The sequence below is a fragment of the Panthera tigris genome, chromosome D3, assembly GCF_018350195.1.
Source record: "Panthera tigris isolate Pti1 chromosome D3, P.tigris_Pti1_mat1.1, whole genome shotgun sequence".
NCBI lineage: Eukaryota > Metazoa > Chordata > Mammalia > Carnivora > Felidae > Panthera > Panthera tigris.
The window spans coordinates 22,865,389-22,893,126 of NC_056671.1; the positions used below are offsets into that span (position 1 = coordinate 22,865,389).

At 49.7% G+C, this 27,738-nt stretch overlaps 1 protein-coding gene across 3 annotated transcripts in view; it reads left to right on the top strand.

The window, feature by feature from the left end:
- TBC1D10A (TBC1 domain family member 10A) overlaps positions 1 to 27,738 on the top strand; it is a 33,224-nt gene continuing 5,486 nt past the window's right edge. The window contains exons 1-5 of one of the 3 annotated variants that reach the window (XM_042961781.1): positions 750 to 1,199; positions 1,920 to 2,016; positions 19,724 to 19,823; positions 23,837 to 23,944; positions 27,439 to 27,545. In XM_042961781.1, the coding sequence (XP_042817715.1) occupies positions 1,967 to 2,016; positions 19,724 to 19,823; positions 23,837 to 23,944; positions 27,439 to 27,545 (365 nt within the window). In that variant the 5' untranslated portion in view covers positions 750 to 1,199; positions 1,920 to 1,966. Of the gene's footprint in view, positions 479 to 749; positions 2,017 to 19,723; positions 19,824 to 23,836; positions 23,945 to 27,438; positions 27,546 to 27,738 lie in introns of those variants that run through there. The other 2 variants (XM_042961779.1, XM_042961780.1) reach the window with 2 other exon arrangements.

Genomic DNA, 27,738 nt, shown 5'->3' on the forward strand with positions numbered 1-27,738 from the left:
GGAGGGCTCCCAGTGACGGCTGCCCCGCCCCCTCACGTCGGGTCGGTTGGCGCCAGTCTAGGGCAGGTGGGCGGGCCCTGGGGTCCGCTGCGCCCATTGGGCGTGGGGGGAAGCTCCCGGGAGGGCCTAGGGCCCCGCCCCTGGCCTTGCGGCGGCCAATGGACGCGGCGCGTGGGCGGGGCGTCGGCGGCGTCGGCGGCGGCCCTGAGGCTGAGGCGGCTGAGGTGGCTGAGGTGGCCGCTGGGGCTGAGGCGGCGGGCGCGGCCAGGATGGCGAAGAGCCGCGGAGAGAACGGGCCGCGCGCGCCCGCGGCCGAAGGAAGTCTGTCCGGGACCCGGGAGAGCCTGGCCCCGGGCCCCGACGCCGCAGCCGCGGACGAGCTCAGCTCTCTCGGCTCCGACTCGGAGGCCAACGGCTTCGCCGAACGCCGCATCGACAAGTTCGGCTTCATCGTGGGCTCGCAAGGCGCCGAGGGCGCGTGAGTAGCGCCGGGGCTCGGGGCCGGGGGCCGGGAACGGCGCGGGACCTTCGTGGGGGGCCTCGACGCTGACGGAGCTGCCCTCAGGACAGACCGACAAGCTCCCCTCCCAACCGGGGACAACTGACCCCTTCTCTCCCTGCCCCCTCCCCCCACTCCCCCAACCAGGGCCGACTGACCCGCCCCTCATTCGCGAGCCTGCTTCCGACCTAAGGACAGACAGGCCAGCCCTACCTCCCCCCAGCCCCCGCCCTCCAGACACATTGACCCGCCCCCAAGAAGGGCCCACAGTGCCCTCCTCCCAACTGCGGGACAGAACGACAGACACCTGGCCCAACCCCACTGCTGCCACCGCGGCCTTAGGCCTGATTGTGCCACCCCTGACAGGCTCACAGATGGCTGCCCCTCCCCCGACACATATCTTCTCTACCCCCATCCCCCAAGACCCACAGATGCCCTGTCTCCACCCTACTACCCCGCACCAGGGGGATACTTTAGGGAGAGGGACTTCAAAGGGACAGACTACCCTGCCCTCATTCCACTCCAGGACAGACTGACCCCTTACCTCAAGACACACAGGCTCCTGGGTGGACTGGACTGACATCGGTCATCTCCCTCCCAGACAGTCCCACCCTGGGGCAGATAGTCCCTTCCCTTCAGGGAAGGGTCAGAGAGTGCTCTCCCCACCCTTCAGAGGCCAATTTCTCCTCACTGGCAACAGGTGGGCAGACACTCCCCCTTCTTGGTACCCACAGGGTGACAGTGCCTCACCTCCAGGACAGACTGTTGGCTGTCTTTGTGTATGCTGTGGAAACACACACCTCCTCCCAAACTCTTGAGGGGGCAGTCATGGAGACAGCAGGGTCCCTGCTGGTAGCACACTCTGGTCCCCCACCCCCAGAGCCTCCAGGACCCAGCTGGCAGGCAGAGATATGCAAGGCAGTGAAGCAGCACCTTCCCTCCAAGCTGGGTAACTGGGCAGCCGCACTGCCCCACAGAACCCTCTGAGAAGGACAGACTCCAGACCCCACTCCCATTCCAGCTGTCCTGTCACATGAGACCAGTGTTCTGCACAGAATTGACAAGCCTTCCTCCTGGTGTGCCTCCCCTTCAACAGAGGGCCTCACACAATTACCTGTGGGGGCCCCACAAGACTCAGCCAAGATCCTACTCCACATGGTCCTTTCTCCCCTTCTCTGACCAGTTGTGACTGTCCAAGCCTCTTCCAGCCTCTCTTATGACTAATGAAAGTGCCTTGACCATCTGTTAAGAACCCCACCCCATACAAGCGGCCCCATAAAGGCCACTTCCGGATTTCTCCCAGTTTCAAATTCACCAGGCCTCCTTCTCCTTTGGAGAAATATAGCCCCCTCCTCTAAGGAGAGCTCTCTCTTACCCACTGGACTGTGTCCTCCAGCCTCTCCCCACTTGCTCACAGCAGGCTAAACCTTGTCCAGTGCAGGACCCCAGAGATCACCCTTTATTCTGATGCTTCATCTTGCTATGATGCTTTGTCACAGCTCCCCAGGGATTAGCCTGTGAGTATATTTTTTGAATTGAGGGATCAATTTTTGAATCACTAGGGATCAGGGCCCTGAGAGGGATGGGATCTTGAGAAGTGGGAATGGAGTTCCCAGTTGCATTTGTGGGTTCTTGGAAGAAGGACCTCAAATTTGCCTGTGAGTTCTAAGAGATAAGAATTCCTGCTACATTCTTACCAGACAGTTAACCAGATATCGGGGTACACAGCAGTGATATAGTGGGAAAAGAACAGACTTAGGAAAAAAATCACACTTGCTAGCTGTGTGACCTTGGGCAAGATCCTGAATCTCTGAGCCTGTTTGCTCACCATAAAGGGCAGCAGTCACATGTACTCCCAAGATTACTATGGGGATTAAATGAAATCAGGTATATGAAGGTGCCTAGCACTGTGCCTGACCCAAGTAGTGGCCCAGAATATGTTAGTTTCCTTTCTTTTCCTTCTAAGGGTCTGAGAATTGATGAGAAAAATGAGGGCGTACCTCTGGTATTTTTTAACAGAGAGACGCCTCAGTGGGAGCACCTCCCTTTGGCTGTATTCCCCCACCAGACAGCCAGACATCTGTCTTCCCCACACTCCAACCACAAACCCAGACTTTGCAGATGCCCTCTACCTCACTGGTGTTTATAGAACTGGGACTGAGGTGGGGTCCCAGGCTCCTTTCTCTCTCCCTGCCTCACTTTCTTGACCCCCTTGGTCAACCTAAAATCTCTGGTGTCTGAAAGTTTTGACTGTTCCCTGCTGAGTTTATAATGTGGTTCCAAGGAAGCCAAAAGTAAGTCCCTGCCCAAAGCCATAAGAGGGGAAGTTATGGAAAGTATCAGGGTGATTGCCCTAAAGCTAATCTCGTGGTTAAGGGCTAGGAGTCCATGTGTTATCCCAGAGAGTGAAACATTAGCACTGATGGCTGCAGTGGAGAGGGCAGGAACTCTGGCTCTAGATTAAAGGTCCATTTCAGCCACCCTGGACCAAAGGTTGTCTCAAGATGGTCAGTTTGGCAGTTACCAGGGGCTTGGGGGTAGGGAAGAAAGCAGATCAGAGGCTACCCTGCTTAGGTGACTGTTAGGTGCTTGGCATGAGTAGATCATAAAATCATAGACTGTTGGAACTGGAAGGGATCTTAAGAGATTGACTGAGCTTATTAGCCCTTGCTTTTACAGATAAGGAAACCAAAGCCCAGAGAGGAGAATCACTTACTTAAGAACACACAGCATATTAGTTGGCAGAACCAGGACTTGAACCCAGGGTTTCTGACTCCTAGGTCAGGATAGTTTCCACTGCTTTCACCATCCATTAATACAGCCTGTGGTCCCAGCAGGAAACCAGGTGCCAGGTAGGTAGAACAGAAGGTTCTTAGCAGAAACCTGCCTGCCCTCACTTTCCCTGGCTTAGCTCAGTAGTGTAGGAGGCTAACAAGTCCTGCCCAGCAAGGGTAAGAGTGTGTTGTCATTACCAGTTCATTAGACTATCAACTTTAGGGCTGGGGCCAGGTTTATTCACCTTTTTCTATTCAGGCCTGCAAAGAAGTAAATGGTCAACTAGTATTTACTTACTGAATGACATTAACTGACAGACATTTCAAGTCAGAGAGCTGAAAGTGACCTTAGAGATGGCAATCATCATACAGATAGGTAAACTGAGATCTGAGAGAACTGATTAGCCTCACCTCTTCAGTCTGTTAAGATCAAAGCCAGAAATTGAACCCAGAACTCCTGATTCCCAGCCCTGAGCCTTTTCTACTTCTTCACCTCATCTGTCTTTTGAGCCTACTCTATGGGGCACCTTTGGTGAGCCTGTGATAGTCCTCGCCTACACGTGAGCAGAAGCCAGTGAGGAAAGACAAGAAAGCAACCAAACCAGCAAAGAGCCCTGTGGGAGGCATGGACACAGACAGAGGAGCTGATAGCATTAGTTCTTTTGGCTTGGTTGGGAGTTGAGCTGGTTGTTGAAGCCCAGGAAGGACCAGAGGAGGAAAAAGAAGTGTCCTTAGAGGGGAGGGGTAGGAAGAGTGATGTTACCGTTCCTATCACCTTGGGGTAGGAAGAGCAGATCTATACGGGGAAGTCCCTTCTGCAGCATAGGGGAGGGGGGTCATGAAGGAAAAGAAGGATACCAGTTGGATACTAGGTCTCCTGGCCCAAGGGAGATGGCCTGAGAGAGATGGGTTCCCAACCTCCTTCTACTTTTCCCATGTAATTGCCAGGACTGGCTTCCTTAGGCTGGAGCTTCCCACCCAGCTTCAGTCTGCTCAGTGCTGCAGGCCAGATGAGGTGAGGAGCTATGCTTTCTGGGATCCCGTGGGTGTTGGCTTCCTGCTAGGGGAGAGAGGGATCTGAGCTGGGTCCAGAGAGAAACATCTGGAACAGTAGTATTGTCTTCGGCTGATTCAGGTCTCCTGTCCCCTGGGTTCTCCACTACTCCTAGCCAACTATGGCAGCCCTGTGGCTTTGGAAATCGTAGAACTGGCTTAATTGGCATCCCTATAGTTTGGTTTGTGCCAGTTTTTGTTGGGGTAGGGCCAGGGCCCTCCTGGCAGGCCAGAGCCTGTCTCCCTGCCTTCCCACCACCTTCTCCAGCTTGTAAGCTCAGAGCATCCTCTTTTCTTGAGCTATTATGGTTCCCAGGAGAGCATGGAACTGGCAATGGAGTGGTCCCTGGGTGGTCCATCTGGAAGGAGGCGGCTGTACATGTGGACTAGACCACAGGCCCTCCATTTTCTCTCCTCCTTCTCTTTCCAGCTTCAAAGGAAAATCCGGTTTGGTGGCCCTGTGGGTGTTCTAGGGCCTCAGACAAGACTTGACTTGGTGAAGGGGAAGGCCAGCGCACCAGCTGCTGCCCTGGGAAGGTGCCTGCATGTCCGCCTGCTAGGAAATCCTAAGCTGTGGGAAAGAGATAAAGCAGTGGGACCTGCTTGATGTTTTGTCCTCCTAGCATCTGGGTTTGAAACAGGACCTCCAGAGGATCAGTGAGGCCTGGCTCTGGTCCAGCCACCCAATCTGTTTACACTGAGGTGGGGGAAAGAAGATGCTCTGTGTTCCCTCTTCACACAAACTCTGGAGTCTGGCTGTCTGTGTGACTTTGGACATGTTGCTTCACTTGACTAAGTCTTAGTTTCTCACTGTGAAATGGTTGTGATAATACTGATTTTGCAGGATGTTGGTGAGGTTTAAATGAGCTGATGTTTGAAAAGAGCCTGGCACACAGTACAGTAGGTGCTCAATGAATGTTCTTGCTCCTTTTATTAAATGTTTATTTATTTATTTATTTTTAGTAATCTCTACACCTAACATGGGGCTTGAACTCATGACCCCGAGATCATGCTCTTGTGGTCATGCAAGAGAGTTGCATGCTCTTGTGACTGAACCAGCCAGGTACCCCTGTTCTTGCTTCTTTTTAAGACTGGAGTGGCTAGTGGTCCTGTCTTTTCATTTTCTACTTGTATCTCTAGATATGATGATGAGTGTCAGTGAGGTCCATTCTCCTGCGGGGAGGAGTGAACTCTAACCAGTGGTGCACCCTCACTTTCCCCGGAGAGAGATAGTTATCCCCATTCTATAGATGAACACACCAAAGATCTGAGAAGAAAGTGCCCAAGGTTTGCCAGCTGGTAAATGGCAGAACTAGGACTAGAACCTGTTTCTCAATGCTAAATCCAGTGACTAAGCCTTGCTAATGTGGCAGCAGGCAGATGACAGGTGCTCACTAGTCCCAGAGGCCCCCACACCCAGAGCAGGAGTTAGCAGGAACTTGGCTACCTTTCCAACCTGGTGTGGAGGGCAGTGTGAGTCTCAGTACAGCTTAAGTCCATAGCCAGCCAAATCACAGAAAGACCCAGTGAGAAAGATCCTTGGGGAGGCCCTGAAAGCATGACCAGACTGGCCTGGTCTAGTCCTCCCATAGGCCAGAGTCCACACTGCATTGCTCTTGACCCCAAAATACTGCTTAATGGTCATCTGACTTTGATATCCAGTCTGTGCCTTTGTTTCTTTGTAGATTAGGCAGGGATTATGCTCCCCATACAGGTGAGGAATCTGAGGCTTGGAGCAGCCTTGCAGTTAGTTAACAATGGAGCCAAATTAAGGAGGAATCCCAGATCTTCTGATACTCAGCCCACTGCTACCCTATATGTCAGTGCCCATTCTCTTCCTGACTCCAAGCCAATTGAGCCTCCAGGCCAGGAGACATTGCCCACCAGAGCAGAACCCAGCCATCATCCACTCATTGTCAGTGCCCTAGTTGATCACTTTAACCTGCAGGCAGCACAGCTGAGGGGGAGGAGGCCTCCTTTAGCTGCTTTGTCTGCCCCTGACAAATCTGCTATCCAGGGCCCAAGGAACCTCTCTGGCAGAGGGAAAGCTGTCCTGTCCTCCCCACTGGCAAACCAAAGCTCCTGATGCTTCACCTGCTTAGAAGCCTCCTATCCAGGATTTCAGGGTAGCTGCCAACTTTGGCTTTATATATCTCACCTTTCTTTTTCCCTTCTTCATCCCACCTACTCTGTTTCATGCCCTGTATAGCTCCTAAGAGGCTGTCACAGCTTAGCTCTTTACTGCTCCTCAGGTAGGGAAGTAAGCAGCAGACTCAGGAGTCTGGGAGAGAAAGCCAAGGCTTACTTTTGCCAGCTTATCCACCTTAGTAGTGAGCTTATTTACCAAACATTTATTGAGCACCTACTCTGTCAGCCCCTGTGATTGGAACAAAGGATTCAGAACTGAACAAGGCATCTTTGTCTTATTGCCCTCAAGAGGTTCATAGACTTGTTGGAAAATAGAACCACAAATAAATCATTACAATGTTGAGCAATAAAGGCCATAATTGAGGTGTGTGGTCGCTCTGGAATATATAGGAAGAGATAGCCAGCTCCATCTATAGGAGCCCAGGAAGAAGTGACTTTTGATCCAGGCCTCAGAAGTAGCAAGGAAGGGCATTTCACTGGGTGGGAGGGGACCTATGTACAAGACCCCCTCCCCCCCCCCACCAAAATCCAGCTGTTTAAGAAACGTGGTATACCAAGAAGAGAGGTGACAAGAAGAGCAGAAGGCAGGAGGTGGATGTGAAGCAAGGGGAGGCTAGGAAAGTAGGTTGGGAAGACCATGCCTAGCCTTGAATGTCAGACTGAGGCCTCCTGTGTTTCATCAAAGTCAGTCTGGTGCTGGTGTGGAAGATGGCATAGGGAAGAACTGGACCACAGGCAGCGAGACCAGTTGAGAGAGCTCAGGACAGCCCAAAAGGGCTATGGAGAGGCCTGGAAGATGTCTGGAGCTGTGAGGATGAAGAGGCCAGCAAATCAGTAGGGCTTGGTGCCTGGCAGGCTGTGTGGACTGATGGGGAATTGGGAAGTCTCAGGATAAGCTGAAGAGGCCCTAGTCTCTCACAGAACCCATCCTGGGGCCTTCTGGCCACAGGGAGGGAAGGCCATCTGTGGCCTTCCTGTGAAGTGGACAGTGGGCTGCTGCTAACTCTGCTTTGTCACAGCCCTGGGCTCCCCAAGGTGCCTGGCATGGCTGGCATGCCCAGGACACATCAAGGGGTTCTTTGTCTCTCTCCAGTGGGAGAGCGGGTTAGCTGGCCTGGTTGGGAGGGGGTGGGGTGAGTGGTACTGAGCTTTGTGTTCTCTGCCCGGTAAACATACTGGATGGCAAGGAGAGCCAGACTCCTCTCTAAGGAGAGAGGAGTAAGGCCTAAGGGCATAGAAAACCAGCCTTAGGGTAGTGCGCAGCTGGAGAAGGTAGGTTTGGGGGTTTGGGCATAGATAAACTGATCAAGGGGAGGCAGATGGCAGCCAGGGCTGGCTTGACCTCAACCTCATGTCTTTATTCTGTTCCTGGAGGTGGTTCCTCAGATGGGACAAGTGGAAATAAGTCCAGTACCTATGAGAAGGTGAACCCCTTAGCACTTAGGGACATCACCAGCCATTTCTCAGAGATTAAAGATTCTGGCTGGAAATATAGGTTTAGGCTAGTAGGCGGAAAAGGCTCTGAATGAGGCACAGGAGTCAAGGCACTAATGCTGGCTCTACCTCAGACCGTTATGGTATATGACTTAGGCACATCCCCTCACTTGATCATGGGACTGATGCTCCCTGTTTCTCACCCAGCACTTACTATGTGTACAGCTGCGTGCTAGGCTCAGGGGATGCAGATCTGGTCCTGCCCTCCCGGGGCTTACAGCCTAGCAGGGAAGTGAGACGTTCAGTAGGTAGTTAAAGGCATGGCCTGTGTACAAAAGGATTGTGAGGATCAAATGAGATAAGTGGATTATGAGCATAGTATAAACAAAGACTACTGTACAGGGGTCAGGAGACCTGAGTCCTGGGCCTCGTGGATCCCTAGCTAGCTGTGTGACCTTGAGAAATTTGCTTAATCTTTCTAAGCCTCAGTTTTCCCTACATATAAACTAAGGTAGTTTTTTTTTTTTTTTATGTTTATTTTTGAGAGAGAGCACATGCATGCATGCACATTAGCTGGGAAGGGGCAGAAAGAGAGGGAGACAGAGGATCTGAAGTGGGTGTGGGATGACAGCAGAGAGCCTGATGCTGGGCTTGAACTCACGAAACCGTGAGACCGTGGCCTGAGCTGAAGTCGGACGTTTAACTAGCTGAGCCCCCCAGGTACCCCTAAACTAAGGCAGTTTTAATGGGATGATATTGAAAAGCTCTTTCACTTCTAATATTCTGAGACTGACCTTGGAGTATATGAAAAGTGCTTTGAGAAGTTTTTTATGAGGTATCACGCAAGTGCAAGGGGTCGTTATGGCACAGCCCACAGAAGCCAGTTCTTTCAGCATGCTCTGTTCTTCTTGTGGGAGGACCTCTCTTTGTGTGTAGGACCAGTGGCCCTCATGTCTTAGGGAGTATAATCAAATCAAAGGATGCTTTGATTTGTTTAGCTCTTTAGTCTGCAAAGTGCTTTCATTCCCATTGCCTTACAGTAGTCCTTATAGGAGCAATGGGAAATCGGTAGGCTAAGTTTTATTTTCCCGTTTACAGCCAAGGAAACCAAAGCTGAGCAAGTAATGGAATTGGGTCTGGGACTCAGGACTGCTTTTTTCCAGTTTTCTATCTTACCAAAGCTGGTGGCCACTGTGTGGCCTCTCTGGCCCCTCCCTGTCTCAGCTTTAGAACTTCAGTTCAGCCCCAAGTGTTTGTGCTTCTCCTAGTAGCCCTCTCAAGTTGTTTGAATTGTTGTGATGAATGGAGCACTTCTTGTCCCAGATCTCCACACACAGCCCCTCATATGTACCCCAAGACAAGGCAGGAACAGCTGGCTAGTGAGGGGGTCCAGAAACATAGTGTGGAGAGCTCTTGTTCCTTCTGAGTGCACTCTGGGCCCTAGACTCTGTATGTCCAGAAACGATCCTTTCCAACCATCCACTTTTGGAGGATGCTGCTTCTTTTCCCTTACCTCTCTGTATTGGTTTCACAAAAAGGGAGAACCTAAATTTGACCCATGGGTTTAAGACACAGGCAGACCTGACTTCAAGTCCTGGCTCTTGTCACTTTCTGGTCATGTGACCTCTCTAAGGTAAATAGGCCGTGTTGACACTGGGAGAGAGGGGTGTTATGAGGATTAAGAGAGCTAATGTTGGTAAAACACCCAGCACAGTGTCTGTCACCAAATAAAGGTACAGGGTGGCTCTTATAATTCGAGTGTGAATTATCCTCTGAGGTTTACTTCAAGCCTTTGGCATAATGGTGAGACAGCAAGGCAATATGGGTGTGAAGATCCAGATTTATGTGCTCTGCCCACCACCCTTGGGAGTGGTGGGCAGAGGAGCCAGTCCCACTCAGCTTGTGGTCTGGAGCATTCTGGCATGCCAGGGCAGACTGGGAATCCCCCCATCAGTTCCTCTTTGAGTCATTTGGAACAGAGTCCTCAGGTGACCCTGACTCAGAGGGCCTCATCTTCCTTCTCTTTGGACTGTGAAGATCAAGCAGAAGTGAGAGTAAAGGTGGGTCTCCTGAAAGATTCACCTCAAAGCATGTAACCATAGTGCTGCCTGGGACCTCAGCCTTCCTGGGTAGTGGCAGTTACTTGGGGAAGAAATCAGAATTTGCTTCATAATTACTACCACCCTCCTTCTGTGCTTCTTGTAGACTTTGATCCTGAGCTTCCTGTCCTGCTTCAGGGTGACCTCCTCCACCCTCCCAGCATAGTCACATGGTAATGCCGGTTCACAGAGGAGCCTGAATGGTGGACCAGGCTTTTACTGACACTGCCCCCATTTAATTCTGTGAGATACAGTTCATCATAATCTCCATTTCACAGAAGCAGATACCAAATTTCAGAGAGGTAAAGTGACTTGCCAAACACCACACAGTTTATGGCTCTGAGTCCACAAAGCTCCAAGTTCCCTGGGATCAAGGCTGGTATGAACCCTGCCTAGTGGTTAGCACTCTGTGCTGGAGTTGAGTGACAGAGCAGAAGAAGAACAGGGTCTGGATTCATCTCCCAGGGCTGTCTTCTGCTCACCCTAGACCTTAGATAGTTACTGGCTTACTGAAAACCTGTTTCTTCATCTGTGGAAGGGGAGGTGGTGATAATTAGAGGACCTATTTCATGGGCCTGTTGTCAAGATTAAATGAAATAATGTAAGTTAAGTGCTGAGCACCATGTCTGTTGCATAGCAAGTGCCTGGTAAGTGCTCTAACAGACATTCAGCTGCATTAATTGAATATTCGAATTATAATGTTGTAAAAGGCTGTCATTAAGCACATCTGTTCAGCCCTGTGCTGGGCTTCAAGGAAGATCCAGAGCTGGTATCAGGCCAGAGAGGGAATGTTCTTTATGAAGCACTTTCTGTGTTTTACCCACCTGATCTCAAGGTTGAGGACAGTATTCCCATCTCAATGTGGAGAAAACTGAAACACAGAGTTCCCGAGGTCACAAAGCTAATGATTCTGTCAACACACATTTATTGGGCACCAACAAAACCAAGCTCTGTTCTAGGCCCAGAACACACTGTGGAGAATGAGACGGGCAGAGCCCTCCAGGAGTGTACCTTCTCACGGAATGCTGCCTCAGCAGAGCAGATAGGATATTCGGGTGGAGAAGCTGTACCTGCTCCACTAGACTGCTCACATTCCCCAAACAAGCCGTGGTCTTTTCTGTTAACTTGTGCTTGCTCATACTGGGTCTTCTGGCTGGTGTCCCCTTTCCCCTTTCTCACCCTGGCTACTTCCTGTCACCCTTCAAAGACCATCTCAAAAATCAGCCCCCTCTTAAAAGCTTTCTCTGAACACCACCCCCACCCCCCACCAACCACTAGCACCACCCTGGGGGCTTCTTGCAGTTTCTTAGCACCTTCTACATGCTTCTGTGATAGCACTTCTATGTGTGCTAGTTTTCTACTCACCCATCTGTCTCCTCTGCCAGATTGACCTCTTCAAGGGCAAGGACTGCATTTTATTCATCTTTGTAGATTCAGGGCCTGGAACACAAGCTCTAGAGAAATGTGTATGGAATATAATGAGGGGCTGATTGTGTTTTGTCCCTGGAGTAGTTAGGAAAGGCTTTGTAGACATGAGAGGGAGTTCTGAATGAGGCCTTGGAAGATGAGTGGGACTGAACTAGAGTGGGGGTAGGGGTGAGGGAGGCCAGTTCAGAGAGAGGGCCACCTAGAGATAGGGCTGGGGAAAGAACAGGGATGTTTAGAGGAAATAGGAGGACCTGAAGTTTCTGTTGGACAAGGAGGGCAGTAGGGAGCCTTGAAGGAATGTGAGCAGAGGAAAGTCCTTATATAAACAGTGAGTCAAAACTAATTTGGTAAAATCTATCAGTAAGATCTAGCAATTTGGTAAGGATGGCTAAGGAGCCCATACATGAGTCAGGATGGCCCCTGGGTGCCCACAGTGGGATTGTGATCTGAAAACCCAGTTGCCAGTGGGAAATTTCAAGCACTACTCAGCCTGCTAAGGGTGAAGGCTTGGGGAAGGGAAGTCTTCTATTGAGAATAGTCTCCATACCTTTCTGCAGTTGTCAGAGCTGCCCTGGAGGTTTCTGCTGTGGTCTGTGCCTTTCCCTAGCTGGGTGAGGGAGTGGGGATTCCTTGCTTTTTGGAACCAGCAAGGTTGGTGCCTAAAGGAACCATTTCTTCCATCTGACATCAAGAGGGGTGGAGCTGAACAGAGTGGAGAGCTGGGCAGAGGCCCAAGGCCAGTGAAGGGTGGAGAGAACCTGTTTACCATTGTGCACTGACCCAGGGCTAGAAGGAGCAAAGCCAGGGAATTCCTTATGGGAAAGGAAAGCAGACCCAGAACTAGCTTGCACTGGGAATTGGGGAGAGTGAAGCAAGCCAGACTCTCACCCAGACAGAGAGCCTGGACATTGCCCTACCCTTAAACCAGTGGCTGCCAGGCTGCAGGAGGGAGTGCCAGGCTTCTGCAGACCGTCTTGCTTTTCCACACTGACTCACAGCATGGCCTTGGGCAAATCACTTACCCTTTGGGCTATAGGCCTTGCTGGCTCTCTGAGGAGGAGTAGACCCCCTGGGTGATTTCACAGGCCTTCCATCCTGGACTATCAGCCATTTGTACCCTCCCAACCCACCCTCTCTTGTATTCCAGTTTCTTATCATCAGTTATTATGGAGCTGGCATAAAAGCTATTTATACTTGCAGTCCTTACCAACTCTTAGGTTAATGAACTCCAGAGGTTGTTACCCAGTGTGCAAAGTAGGTCAGCCTTTTGTTTATCCTCACTTTTTCCAGCTCTGGGAGAAGGGAACCCCCCCCCCCCGCCTTGTCGCTGGATCTGTCATTGGCTATGCTCTTTCTGGACATCTACTTCCCAATTTTCCACACTTCCTTGTTGCTCACTTCTGCCGTTCTCAGCACAGAGGGTAGTGGTTCTCTATTGGTAGTAAAGAAGAGGAAAGAGAATGTGACAGGCACTGAGGGCTTTAGATTGTATTGAGGCCAGGTGGTGAGACATTTTATATTTATTGGATAATTTAGTGCTTAAGTGGCAGCCTCCACTTCCAAGCTGTGTAACCTTGGGCAGATTACTCAACCATACTGAGCTTTAGTTTTCTTGTCTATTAAATGGAGATAATAAAAGCTACTTCCTTGGGGAATTGTGTGCATATGTAGTACTTGGCAGAGCTACTACATGGCCAGTGCTGGAAATGTGTCAGCTCTTACTGCCTCGTGTGATCTTTACCGCTGCCCTCTAAGGAGGTGGCAGTGCCCCCATATTACAGGTGGGGAACCTGCTTGGAGTGGAGCAGCCTGCCCTGTTTCAGGCAGCTATAAAATGATAGAGCTGGGATCAGAAACCAGGAGTTACAGTCTTTGTGTCATTGAGTAAATTACTTAATCTCTCTGGACCTTAATTGCTTCATAGTTAAATGGGCATAATCCTGCCCTGCTGCATGTGTATGTGGCTGTATATGTGGACCAGTCAGATGACAAACGGGATATGAAAGTGCTAGGTTAGCTGCAAATATCAGTCACCTAATAGCTACCATTTTCTGTCCACTCATCAGGCTTGTTTCAGCCCTGTAAAATCTGAGGTGTGTATTATAGTCCCACTTAAAGATGAAGAAGTCAAGACTTAGGGAGGACAAGTATTTTGTCCATGGTTTCCCAGGTGGAGGAGCTGGAAGTTGATTGGCCTCAAGATCTCCACTCTGTTCACTCGCTCCATAACCTAGCTGGCCTCCAGTGCTTAAGATGAGGAACAATCCTGTGATCTGTGCCTTGGGCTTTCTGCTTAGGCTGTGTTTCTCTTCATTTGGGCTTCTTTGAAGAGTGAAGCTTGAAGGAGGAGGTTGCACTGGGTCTTTGGGACCAAGATTTATCTTCCACCATCGGATAAAGGGGGCATGGGCATGGGCACCATACCTGGCTGACTGCCAGCCAGAAGGGCTGAGGTGTGCTTGGGCAGAAGGCAGACAGCTAGAAGGACAAGTGCAAAGAGAGCCCCAGTCTTTGGTCTTGATAGCCTTGGGAACTGGTCTTGTTCCTCTGAGTTCTTGGAAACTTCCAGTTCTGAGTTTGGAGAAAAGAGTAGGTAACTGGGAGCCTTCAGAGCACAGGGTCAGCAGAGTGTTACTACTGCCTTGGGCCATGGCCTGGCATAACACTGCTAAGCCTAGCTCAGCCTGAGAGCCCAACAGAATCTGGGCTCAGTCACCCCCCTGGCTGCCCACTTTTGTCTCCTCTGTGCCTCTCTCCCTCAGGAGGGGTGGCTGGCAAACAGTACATTGCCCAGGCTTGCCATCTCCAGCTGAGGTTGTGCTTGGAACCTGTGCCCATCCAGCATATTGGCTTCCCTGAGCATTACTAGGAGTGGGCAGGATGCTCACTGGGGCAGTCAGAACACTGACGGGGATAGACTGGCTTCAGGGGCTTGGGGACTAGAGATAGATCCCCACAGTGGCATCTGGAGAATAGCCTGATTTCCTCATAGTCTTCCCAGGGGAGTCCAAAACAGCACACGAGTCACTGTAGCAGAGGGGAAGCCCTAGTTCTGCCACTTAACTTATTACCTTTGTGACGTTGCCCAAGTCATGTAACGTCTCTGATTGGGTCAAATCTCTCATGGACCAAGTGGAAATAGTAAATCATCTATTAATTAAGGAGGGCTCCACCTCACTGAGCTATTAGGGGCACAAATAAAATTGCTGTAGGCAGCAGTGGCTTGTAGACCTGAAGGCAATTCATATGAAAGTAATGATGTCATGGAGAAAAGCAGGCAGGCACTGTTGAATACCTGTGAGGTGCTTGGTGGGGGTTACAGAAGTTCAAGACCCAGTCCAGTTAGGGAGGGACAGTGCTAAGCAATATGAGCAAGGTGTAATGAAGTGTTAATTTCATGTCTTGATTTATTAGTGAATTACTGCTGAAATTAATTTTAGGGGATTGGGACAGCATTAAAAGAAAAAAAGGGGGGGGTATCGCCTAGGTGGCTCAGTCATTAAGCATCTGACTTAGGCTCAAGTCATGATCTCACGTCACGGTTCGTGAGCTTGAGCCCCACATTGGGTGAGCTCGAGCCCCACTTCAGGTGAACACAAGCCCCACTTCAGGTGAGCCCTACTTCTCTCTCTCTCTGCCCCTTGTGGGATTCTCTCACTCTGCTCTTGCTCACTTGTGCCCTCTCTCTCTCAAAAAAAAGAAAAAAAAAAAAAAGGAAGAAATAGAATAATATAAAACTAAACTGAAAATTTTGGAGTGCATGTAAGAATAAATTATTATGGGATGCCTGGATGGCTCGGTCAGTTAAGCATCCAACTCTTGTTTTTGGCTCAGGTCTTGATCTCACGGTTCTAGAGACTGAGTGCCAAGCCCAATGAGGGAGCAAAGAGACTGCTTAAGATTGATTCTCTTTTTCACTCTCTCTGCACCTCTCCCACATGTGTGTGCACATGCACACACTCTCTCTCAAAATAAAAAAAATAAACTTAAAAAAAGTAAATTATTTCATAAAATGTATTTCAGCTGTGTGTGTGTGTGTGTGTGTGTGTGTGTGTATAAAATCTCAATATATAATGTGTTTCTTATTGTGGGTCTCAGTTTTAAAACTTGTGAGAAATGGTATTCTAAGTCAAGATAAAAGTCTTCAGATTGGAGGACAGTTAATGAGATCTGAGCAAGTGTGGAGGCCATGTGGATGGAGGCTGAGTGCTTGACCTATAGGAGCAGAGGGCTATAGTACAAGGGTCAAGAGCATGGACTATGGAGTCAGGCAGGCCTGGATTTGAGTCCCAGCTTTGTCTCTTCCAGCTATTTGGCCTTAAGTAAGTCACTTAACTTTACTAAGTCTTGGATTCTACTTCTGGAAAATTAAAAGAATGATATTATGGTAGGGTTATTATGAAAGGTACATGATAAAAATGTATATAACACTTTTAGGAAGAAATCGGTAAGTAGAAAATGATGTATAAATGGTAACTACTATTGCTGCTGGTATTGTTGCAGTTGTGATTTTTATTGTTATATTGGGCCCTGAAAGGGTTGCTGTGACTTGGAGAGGGGAGAAGAAGGGGCATTCTAGGTAAGGATGGGTCGGTGACAAGGGATAAGTATGTGTGTGCCTGGTATGAGACTGATCTGGCTGAGATGTGTGTAGCCTTAAAAGGGGGTGCTGAGATTATAGATAGATGGTGCCAGGAAAGTTTTGGCATTACAGGGGAGGAAAGTTTTAGCACTAGAAATTTCAACAATAGGGTGGCTTCACCTGGTGATAATGAGACCCATCCCTGGCAGAATTCCAGCATAGATTGGGCCACTAGAGACTGTTCCTCATTAGGCTCTTTTGATTGCAGAGAGTCCCTCAAGCCACCTGAAAGAAAGAGGGGTTTTCTGAAGGGAGAGTGAAGCTCTGAGACCTGAAACATTCCCAGTGGGCCGTTTGATCCCTTAAACTGGCCATTTGGTCAACTTCCTTGTCACTAGAAACTGGCTCATGCTCTCCCTCCACTGTCAGGAGGAAACCACCTCAGATAGCCTCTACACCATCATGCCATTTGCAGGGACACACCTGACTCTATCTTCATCTCATGGCTCATTTCTGGGCTTCCTTTGAGGATCAATTCACAATGCAGATCATTCTAATCATGTAGTGAAATTGAGGTCTGAAGAGGGCAAGCAGCTTACCTGTTGTAGAAGGGATTCCTATACCAGACAGCAGTCTTGATCAGAGATACCTTTTAAGATCCTGACTGACTAGACCAAAGGATATGTGAACTTTCTGGTTTTAAAAAAAGGATAACCTGCAACTTTTCAGGAGCACATACTGTGCATAGAGAGAAATCTACCTGCAGTTAGAGAGCATGTGGTGTAGTGAGTTCTGGGTACAACCAGACCTCTAGTGGTCTTCCTTTTCACCATCTCCAGGTGGCTTAAACTCCTCTACTATTGGAGGAGAAGCTACTCAAATGACCCTATTTCCTCAAAGTTTTCCCAGTTTAAGGTTTTAAAAGTCAAAGCAGATCTTTCAGTTAACATGTACATTTCAAGTAGTGGTGGGTTTTTTGTTTCTGAGAAGATCTTGCCAAATCAATGGTATAGCTTAAAGTCAGTAGCATCGTAGAATCCAGGAAATATGGTCGTTTGTTTTGTAACCAATTGAAATTCCGGTTTGAGGTTTGATGTTGGGGCTTTGAAACTGCCAAAGCTGTTATCTGACATCATTTAAAGGAACACTGAACTTGAATGTGTTCCCCTGTGTATCTGCAATTGGGAGAATGGGTATCTCTGAGGCCCTGCAATCAGATCTTATCAACAAAGACCTGGAGGGTTGAAGTATCAAATGGGCATGTATTTAATCACATGGGAATTCACTGGAAACATAGTCTCAGGCAAAAGCCTTGCCCTCTTTGAGCCTCAGTTTTCTCATCTGCTCAGTGGAGGGGTTGGATCAAATATTATCCACATCCACAACTGCCAAAACTTCCTGTTAACACAGTGTGGGCATCCCCTTTCATTTAGCTAACCAGAAGCCTCGTCCCCTGACTTGTATAAGCTAGTGCTTTGTAGGTGGTGGGAGGCAGCATGCCCTGTGGTGTCTGGGCCTTTGGTTTCCGTTTCCTGGGTGTATAGGGGTTGCCTGGAGACATGCATCTGTCAGTTTATTTGATCTAAAGGTGTGGTCTCTGGTTTTCTCCCATGAGGAAGGAAAGGAAAGAAGTGTCCTCACACCCTGGTTCTGCCTCTGGGTGGTGAGGAGAGAGTCAGCAGTTCAAGAGGAGAATGACTTTTGTCAGTGTGTTGAGGGGGCTAAGTTTGCCCTAGACTGCCATTCCTCCTCAGCTCTTCAGCCCCAAAGCTGCTCTCAGGCCTGTGCAATTCCCCAGAATAAAGTGCATAAAGAAGACCTGCCCTTTTGTGTCTGGGAGGCCTCTGCTCTGCCAAGGCCCCTCCCTCTGCTCTTCCAACCAGTAAAAGTCACAGCAGCGCATTTCCTTCCGTTAGAGAATCAAGGCCTGGGCCAAGCCCTAGCCCCATTATGTCCTGTTCCTAAGGGCCTCCTCCCAGCTGCCTAAGTGCTTCTGACCCTGCACTCTTTTCTGGGAGGTCAGGCAGGACTGAGTGCAGGCTCTTGGCTAGGATCTAACTTTGGATTCTGGGATTTTCCACTGATTTGCTGTTTGACTCTGAGCAAGATACCCTCCCTGGGTATCTTACCTCTAAATAACATCAAGCACTTTTTTTAATTGAAAAAAAAATGTTAAAAATAAGAAAGTCAAAATCTACCACTTTAAAAATGATTTTAAGAAGAGAGCTTGGGACACCTGAGTGGTTCAGTCGGTTAAGCCTCCGACTTCGGCCCAGGTCATGATCTCACAGTTCATGAGTTTGAGCCCCGCATCGGGCTCTGTGCTAACAGCTCAGAGCCTGGAGCCTGCTTCAGATTCTGTGTCTCCCTCTCTCTCTGTCAGAAATAAATAAACTTAAAAAAAAAAAAAAAAAAAAAAAAGACAGCATGTATGTAGGGCACCTGGGTGGCATAGTCAGTCAAGCGTCCAACTCTTGATCTTGGCTCAGGTCATGATGTCCGTGTTTGTGAGTTCAAGCCCCGCATCAGGCTCTGTACTGATGGTGGGGAGCCTGCTTGGGATTCTGTCTCTCCTGCTCTCTGCCCCTCCCCCATCATGCCCCTCTCTCTCAAAATAAGTAAACTTAAAGAATAAAATAAAAAAAGAAGAGAGCATGTATGTGTGTGTACAGAGGTGTACACATACATTTTTCATTTTTTTCCTATCAATATTGCTCTGTAGTCTAAATAAGAAAGCATATGTAGAATAATCACTCTGTAAATCACTCCTCTTTGCCCCTCAGTTATTTGAACTCAGGAATTCTCAGGAAGTCACTTTTTAGAGGAAGCCTACTCACATGAAGCACTCTCTGGCTAAGCCAGGGATTCTGCCCCAACCTGCCTCAGCTGCTCCGGTGCTGATCTTCTTGCCTGGGGTGGGTCTCCATGCCCAGTGTTTCTGCCACTGACTCTAGTGGGCATTCAGAGTCCAGTAGAATGTCAGTGCCATGAAGGCCAGGACTTTGTTCTAGTCAAAGGAGTGTTTCCTCACAGCCTGCCCAGAAGCCCTGGCCCTAGAACAATGCTAGCACAGCTGTGATAGCTGCTCAGTTAGTAGATGTACAAATACAAGTGATATTTGATGAGGATTTGAAGCATGTGTAGGATTTTGATAGGTAGAGACAACTTGGAGTCCCTTCCAGCAAAGGCACTGGCATGAGCAAGGTTGAGAGGTGGGAAAGGGCCAGGGCATAATTGTGGAAACTATGAATAACTAGTTTTGCTAGAATGAAGAGGTGAGCATGCTATTTATGTACTTGTTTGACTGTTTTGTTTTGTTTTGTTTTGATCCAGCTCTACACCTTGCATGCAGGCCCCCTAAGAGGCTTATTTATCTAGACAGACCCAGGACAGGAATGCTTTGCTTTGGTGCACAGATGCACGCACTGAGACCTCTGTCCCCAGAGAGGCACAGTGACCCCTGGCCCCTTGACACATTGGGGGAGTGGGCACTTAACCTGGTGTCTCTCTGGCCTGTGCCTTCTAGGGAGGAGGCAGCGTTCCCTCTCATCTGTGTAAGTGTGTTCAAGAGTTAGCAGCCCTGAAGGGAACAGCAGGGATGGAAGATGGGTAGTAATGAAGGCCTGACAAGGCTGGTGGCTGGGGCTTAAGCCAGGACCTTTGCTTCCTTTGGCACTTCTGACAGGTCCTACCCTTTGCTCCACAGACTAGAGGAAGTCCCCCTGGAGGTGCTGAGGCAGAGGGAGTCCAAGTGGCTGGACATGCTCAACAACTGGGACAAATGGATGGCCAAGAAGCACAAAAAGGTGAGGGGCCTGGCCTTGGGCCTTGGGCTGGGAGTTGGCAGCCTGGAGAAGAAAAGGAAGAAGGAGGAACTGTATCAGCTTAGAGGAGCAGTAGCCAACTGCCAGTAGCCTTCTCCAACTGCCAGTAGCCTTAAGTGTCTCTGTCTGCCAGCTCTGAAAAGGAAACAGAAGCTGGCTGGAGGGCAGGGACCAGTCTTTACTTGATCTTCCAAGATGGCTTCAGACTCACCTAGAACTTTGTCCTGGAGTCAAACTTCAAAGCCACTTCAAAGGGCTTAGCCAAAAGCCCTTATAGGTAGCTTTCCTCCAGCCCTCTTTTGGGAGAAGTTCTTACTGCCATTTACTACCTATCAGGGAGGACTTTATAATACTAATAATAGCTAACATGTGTTGAACATTTGCAGTGTGCTGGACACTTGACTTGAGTAGTCCTTATAACACTTCAGTGAGGTTGGTAGCAGTAGTACCCCTACTTTATGGATGACACACAAAATCAAAATTTGCACCCAGGCAATCTACATTTAGTACCTTCATTCTTCATCACCACCCTCTAGATGAATTTGATGAGTTCCCTCTTGCCTCCTGGCCAAAGAAAAGTAACCTCGCAGTTTAATGGTCTTATTAAAATGAAAGTACCCTCTGGCCCTCTTCTAATTGGTCTTTCTTTAGACACTAGCTCTATTGCCCCATAGGAACATCGTAGCCTAGCACAATGTGTGTGTTGGTGCCCTTGGATACCTGGGCAGGATCTAGTTACTCCTTGGCCTAGTGGAGACCTGTCCAGAACTTCATAGCCAGGGTGTCTCTGCATAAGTTCCCACTGCACAGAGTGAACCTGCTGTCCTGCTCTTATCACCTGACATGCTGGTCTGGTCTAGGCTGGCATAGCTGGCTGCAGGGTCAAGCAGAAATCTCAGGCCTGAAAGTCATATATGGGCTTGGGCCCAGCCCCACTACCTTCCCCTCTTCATGCCTGTGGCTAGCTGTGCAACTTTGTGTGAGCCACTTCACCCTCAGTTTCCCTGGTTGAATGGAAATGACAGTCATGTTGGGAGGCTCCCATCAGTTGGTGACTGCAAAGCCTTGTGCCTATGGAGAAGAGGCACACCTAGCCCAGGCTCTTTCTTGCTATTCTTTGTAGGCTTTGGAGCATTCATTTTTTGCTTATTAACATTTCTCTTAAAAAAATTTTTTTTTAAAGACAGCTCTTCTCAACTGTGTCATGCATGACTCTGGAGTCTATTTTCCTCCCTCCTTACCCCTCAGGCTCTTACCCTGAGCTTCAGATCCCTCTCCAATCTCGTGATTAGTGACTAGCAGGGATGGTGGATCCTTCTTGCCCCAGTATCCCTTGCAAATGGGGGATTCCAGAAGGGAGCCTTGGGGAGATCCTTTCAGCAGAGCAGGCAGTACCACTTCCTCTTTCCCTTTGCTTCCCTGGCACTGTGGTTAGGAAGCCAAGAGCTCCCCTTGTCCAGCAGGGGCCACCACAAGAGGCTATACCCTATCCTACCCAGAAGCCCTAGCCCACTGCTCTCTGCTCCTGCCACCTCAGCTGTGGTCACACTGGCCCTAGGATCTCTTCCTGTCTGGCTGCACAGGCTTGGGCTCTCCCCTTGGTCAGGAAGTCATGGCACAGGAAGGACAATACCTGCTTCAGGAAGTGGGTCCAGACCCAACACCTCTCCTGGACTTAGAATCTGAGTCCCCAGGAGGGGGTCCAGGCCCTGTAGGGAGGCAAGGCTGTGGCTGGAATGCTGTCTTCCCCTGTAGGGCTCTGCTCAAACTGTGGCCTAGCTCTCCCAGAGTTCAGCAGGCAGGGTGTGGCCTCACTCAGCTGTCGTCAGAGAATAATAACCCTTGTGCTTTCTGTTTGCTGAGCATTTTCTCTTGCTTTTTCTTTTCTGATCCCCACCATTGCCTCCTCTCTAAGGCTGGCAGGTAGAAATTGCCATCTCTAACACCTCTGTGCTGAGGAGGATTCCAGAGGCCAGGGTGGGAAAAGATGGCTATACTCCTGGTTCTCCATCCCCACCTCCCCAGCTCTGGCCTGAATGAGGGCAGGGCCTTTTTGAGAGCCTTAATGAACTGAAGGTATTCCTGGGCTCCCCTGTGGCAGGCCAACTATGACAGGGGGCTGTGATGATGTGGGAGCTGGCTTAGGTCAGCTAAGCTTGGCCCTGGGGAGAGCCCAAAGGACCTGTGGCTCTAGGCCATACTATATCCCTTTGCCAAAACCTTCTCAGACCAAGTGGACTCCTTAAGGAGACTCTCATCCCACACAGCAGGAAACTATTATTCCAAGAGTCTGGGGCAGTTCCCTTCCACTCCCTTCCTTGCCCCCCTTTGCAAGAAGTTCCAGAAGCTCCAGCTTAGCTCTCATGACCAGCTACTCTGCTCTTCCCCCATTGCCTCCTGCCTGTCTGCCTGTCTCCTTCCTGGTTCTTGATACTCTCTGACCCTTGGAAAGTTTTCTCTTGTTTGTGCTCATCATCAGGAAGGCTAGGCCTTCTGTGCTCCTCTGAGAGATTCCAACGGGACTATTTGAGGGGGTTTCCAGGTAAGGGAGCAGGAGCCCCTGGGGTTTCCGTGTCAGGCATCTTCCTGGGATGGAGGGGTGGAAAGGAAGGCATTTATTAAACACAGACTGTGTGTCAAGCCCCATTCTAGGCATTTTCCCAACCTTCTAATAGAATCCTGGGTATTACCATTCTGTTTTTAACTATTGATGAGACTTGATTGGTTGAATCCAGCACTGGACTCAAACTCATATCCACTTGCTCTTCCCAGTGCCCTGAGCTCCCATCTCCGTCCCAGGCCAGGCTGCTTAGTGCAGGGGTTGAGGGGAGTGTCATTGGTCAGTACCCCCACCTCCATTCTATAGGATTGGTACCTCTGCTTTTGGTCTTACCATCCTTGACCATTGGCCTTGAGGTCAAAGAGGATGATCAGAGCAGCTGCCCTCAGTCTCATTCTGTCCCAAAGTCCAGGTGGAGCTCATCTCCCAACTAGTTCTGTGAGGCCAGTGAAGTGGAAAGCTTATGGGGCTGGATTCCCCTAGCCTGTGTGGTATAGGAAGTAGTGGGTTCCTCATGGTGTGACCTTAATATTTTCCCACTCTGTCTTCAGTTTTCCCATTCGTAAAAGATGATTTTTCAAACTGGATTTTGACACAGAAGTCTTTTTCTTTTAAAGACAGCAAGCATAAGAATTGAGCATAGCTCTGGGTCATGAGTTATCCCAGATACTTTCTCCCTCACCTCTCCCAGTCTATGGGACTTTTCCTATGAGTAGGAAAGACCCATGCCATTGTAGCAAGGGTTGGAATCAGGATTCGCAGCCAGGAAAGCTGCCTCTGACTTGGGCTGGGCTGGTAATTGTGGGAGCTCAGGGTCAAGGAGCGCAGAAGAGAGAGGATTCATGACTAAAACAAGTATGGAGGCATTCTGCTCAGTTCCCATCTCCCTTGAGTTCTGCTGACTTTCCACTCTAGGTGGCCACACGGCTACTTAAACAAACACCCCTGTGAAAGTGCCCAGGCCATGTCTCTGGGCACAGTCTGGGTCATCTCATAAGCCACCCTTTCCTGAGCTGCAGCTGTGCCCCGCACCATGCAGATTCCTCCCTAGTGATATCCCATGGGGCTCCTCCAACTTGAATGGTTCCATTTTTGGTCCAGAAAATGGTCATGGGGATTCAGAATTATGTGGTAGATCTCAGAAATAACCTGTTTTATCACTGGACCAGGGGACATGGAGACTGCCATCACCTGGTGGCAGCATATCTAATTACAGTCATTACTTGTCACCACCCCCCCGGCCCCCACCAGCATCCTAGGCTATGCATTGTAGCAACAGTAGCAGCAGGAGGGGAGTCCTATTTTCTCCACTTTACGGCTTGCCCAGTGTGCTAACTAAAAGCCCGCCAAACACCAATAGAGGAGCTGGACTGGCACACAGCCTCTGGAGGAGCTGCCTGGGTGGATGTATAAGCACAGTCCTTTTGACTTTCAGATCCGTCTGCGGTGCCAGAAGGGCATCCCACCTTCTCTGCGGGGCCGTGCTTGGCAGTACTTGTCAGGAGGCAAGGTGAAGCTACAGCAGAACCCTGGAAAGTTTGACGTGAGTGGCCCTTCCTTCACCCTACCCTCCCTTCCATGTCTCTTGATGCCCTACCCATGGCAGCAGTCCTCCATGTACTCACTTGGACCTCAGCAATATGAGCTGGTTAATAGGACCACCCATAAAATGCCCCATTGGCTAGGCCTATTCAACCTGTGACTCCTGGGGGCTCTGTCCATCTGAAGCTCCAACTGTGCAGGCTTCAGTGGGATGGACAGATTTTGCATCCTCCATTCCAGCTCTTTATTTTGTCAACCACCCAGTTTTGTTTTCTTGGGGTTAGCAGGCCACCTCCCAGCTCTTGGTTGTCAGGAGGGGATACTCAGACCACTTCCCTGTCTTCCTTGGGCTCCGTGCTCTGGGCTTTTGGAGGCCTGCCCTCAGGACCACAGGACCTTCAGTAATCTTAGCCTCCCATCCTCAACTCTTTTCTCCTGCCTCATCCAAGCTGGCCAGACACAGTTCACCTGTGCTGCTAGTTGTCAGCCTTAGGGGTGGCATAGCCAAACCAGTATCCTTAAGGGTTAGAAACCAGTCAGTGGCGAGAGAGGGTGTCCTCTGCAGGCATGCCTTCCCCTCCCCACCTGCTGCTCCCTACCCCATCACTGCCAGAGTAAGAACACTCCTTCTTTCATGGGCTTCTTAGGGCCCACCTGGGCTGGGCAGCTTCTCCAGGAGTTGGCTCCCCTGGGGTTGCCCCTGCTTACCTCCTAGACCTGGCCGTAGGCATCAGGGTTTCTTCCAACCTCTTGGGACTGGTGACAGGCAGTGAGAAAGAGCTGCCAGCTACCAGCTTTTTGTTGACATACTTCATGCTTCAGCAAACACTCCTGTTTTGCCAAACCTGTTCCCTAAGAAGAGTAGGTAGGGCAGGGGAGCCTAGAGTTTCTGCTGTTGACCTGAAGAGGGTAAGAGCCTTTTACTAACAGTACTTGGCCCTGGGGCTGGGGGATTTGGTGGAGTGTCTGGCTGAGGGCAGCTCTGAATCAGATTGGACTGTCCTACCAAACATCAATACCAGGTCCTACTAGAGCAGCCTCTTGACTCCAGAGTCTACCTCCCAGTGTCTTCCTCCCATCCCTTACATTTCAGGAGGCTGCATCCTGGATGGAGGGAAAAACTCAGTGGTGGGAACCTCACCCCAAGGTTACCTCTGGCTGCCAGAGCACAGGCATAGGAGCCAAGAGCTTAGTTGGCCTGGCCAGACTCCTGGTTCCATAGTTAGCAAATGTGAGCACGTGTTGTGTGAATAGCAGAGTATGGAGCATGTGTGTGCATTTTGTGTGTGGGGAATAGTGTGTCTGGAGAGGAATCAGCCACCTCTGTGGAGTCTTGAGAGTTGCTTGTGGGAAAAGGTAGATTTTTCCCAGGAAGGCCTTCTAGATACTCTGAAGCTGAGTAGTGGGTCCCCAAGGCAGTCCTGGGGGCTGGAACAGTAGTTTTCGAGCACACCTAGAAGGACTTTGCCTGTGGATGACATGGAGGAAGTGAGCAAGGTTGAGAAGCTCCCTCTGGCTGCTGTGGACAAGACAGCCAAAGGCAAGGGTACAGTGACAGGCTATTGGTGGCAGCACATAACAGCACCTATTCCTGTGTTCCCCTGAAGATCCAGGTAGTTGACCCCAATCTCAGCTGTCAGGGAAGGTTCTGCAGCCTCTTGTGGTTCTGTCTTCTCCCACACTTGCTCTTCTTCCTCCTTCATTGGGCAGGCAAGTCCTTTCCTTACCCGGTTTTCTTCTCTGGCTTCACCTCATGATGGTGCCAGTGCCTTCAGGCTCTCTTGGAGGCTGCAATAGTGGCATGAGTTGCCAGCGGCTCACACCTGCCTTTGATTCCCAGAGCCCTTTCTCCCCATAGGTCCTTCAGCTATACCTTTTTCTTTCTCACCCATCCATGTGTGGTCAAGTGCTTTGGGCTGCTGAGGTGTCAGGCAAGTACATCCTAGGAACTGACTTTTTGGAGTCTCGGGTCCCTACCTTACCAGAGCCCTCGGGAGAATTTGTAGGATCCTCCTCCACTTTCTGACAAAAGCAATCCTGCATTGTGCTCAGACAGTATCCAGCCCTGGGCTTGACTTGGGAAGTTCATAGGACATGCACAGACCCCCATCTTTAGAATATGTGGGACTCTAGAGGTTGTATACCCACTTCTTCACTCTGTGCCTGCTCAAGGGCCCTCTGTGGAGGCACCTCGCCCTTCCTTCCACCTTCCAGCCTTGAACATTCCATCAGTTTTTTCTCTCAGACTCACTCTCTCATGTCAAGTTACCTGGCACCCTAGGGTTTTTAGCTTAATATTGGGACACCCCCACTGAGAGGGCACAAGAGAGAAAGGAGCTTGTATGAAGACACCTGCCAGTCAAGGCCAAAGCCTGGGTCTGTGCCCACTGGTGTGTTTGCTGAGAACCTGGCCCTCATCCCAGGGGCTTTCTCTAATGCTGCACGAGCCCCGCAGGCAACATGTACTTAATCTGTTTCCCTGCTCAGCCCTCTGGGTTTCCTTTTTATTGATATATTCTTTCTTTTTTTAAAGTTGGGGCATGAATTTACAGAGGGTAAAATGCACAGATCTTAAGTGTGCAGTTCAGTGAGTTTTGACAAATAATACATATCCATGTAACTAACTAGCAAATCACAATATAGACATTTCAAATGATGAGGAAATGATTTTTGTTTGTGTAATACTTTGTTTTTTAAAATGGTTCTCATGACAAAATGTTCACAGAAGTTCAAAGAAAACAGTAAAACTTAGTTGAAACCCCAGCACCCAGAGATGGCTGAGTTTAATGGTTTGACAAATGTCATATCCTTCCACATAACACTCTATGCAGATCTCTCCCTCTCTTTCCCTCTCTCACTGTCTCTTTCTCACACCCACACCCACACACAAACACCCTTCCCTGAATAGGTGACACCACTTGCACAGGGAGACAGAGAGCAGAGGAGTTGGGATCAACGGCTCTGAGTCAACCTGGCTTCCAGGCCCAGCTCTACCATTTTTCTAACCATGAGGATTTGGGCAAGTGACTTTTCTTTGACCTTCAGTTTCCTTATCTGTTGAACAGTATAATGGTAGGACTTTTGGGATTAAGGAAAAGAGTCAGTGACGCCCACGGGTGGCTCAGAGCAGTGGCGACAGGTGGTAGCTATTGCTTTGATAGTAGCCTTCCATCTTAAGGATGTGACATAAGGTATTTGAGTGAGTCCTGAATAAAGTGTCTAGGGGTTATTTCTAGCCACAGCTATGACAGACACTTGACCACATGGGTCTTCCTGGATCACCCCTCAGAGTTTCTAGGGCCCTCCCTCCTTGCCTTTTTGCCTCTGCCCAGGCTTCCTTACCTGAGCTTCCTGACTTGTCTTCAAGAGGGCCCAGTTCATGATAGGATTGGGTGGGCATTACTCCTGGCAGGGGGCTCCTCCAGTACCCAGGACAATTGTATATTCCAGCAGCTATTCCTAACTCCTAATACATGCTCTTGACCTTGTTTCTAGGAGCTGGACATGTCCCCTGGGGACCCCAAGTGGCTAGATGTGATTGAGCGTGACCTGCACCGGCAGTTCCCTTTCCATGAGATGTTTGTGTCCCGGGGAGGCCATGGGTGAGTAGGCTGGGCCTTGCACACTGGAGGTGGCTCTGAGCCCTGTCCCTCAGAGTGCAGAGGGGGTAAAATGAGTTTGGATTTATCTCAGGGGTCCAGAAGCTGGCAGGCCCAAACTCCACTGTTAGAGTTTCCCTTTGGTTTGAATCTGATGGGTCTTCTTAGCTTCTCCTCTTACCTCTGGGGCAACTTT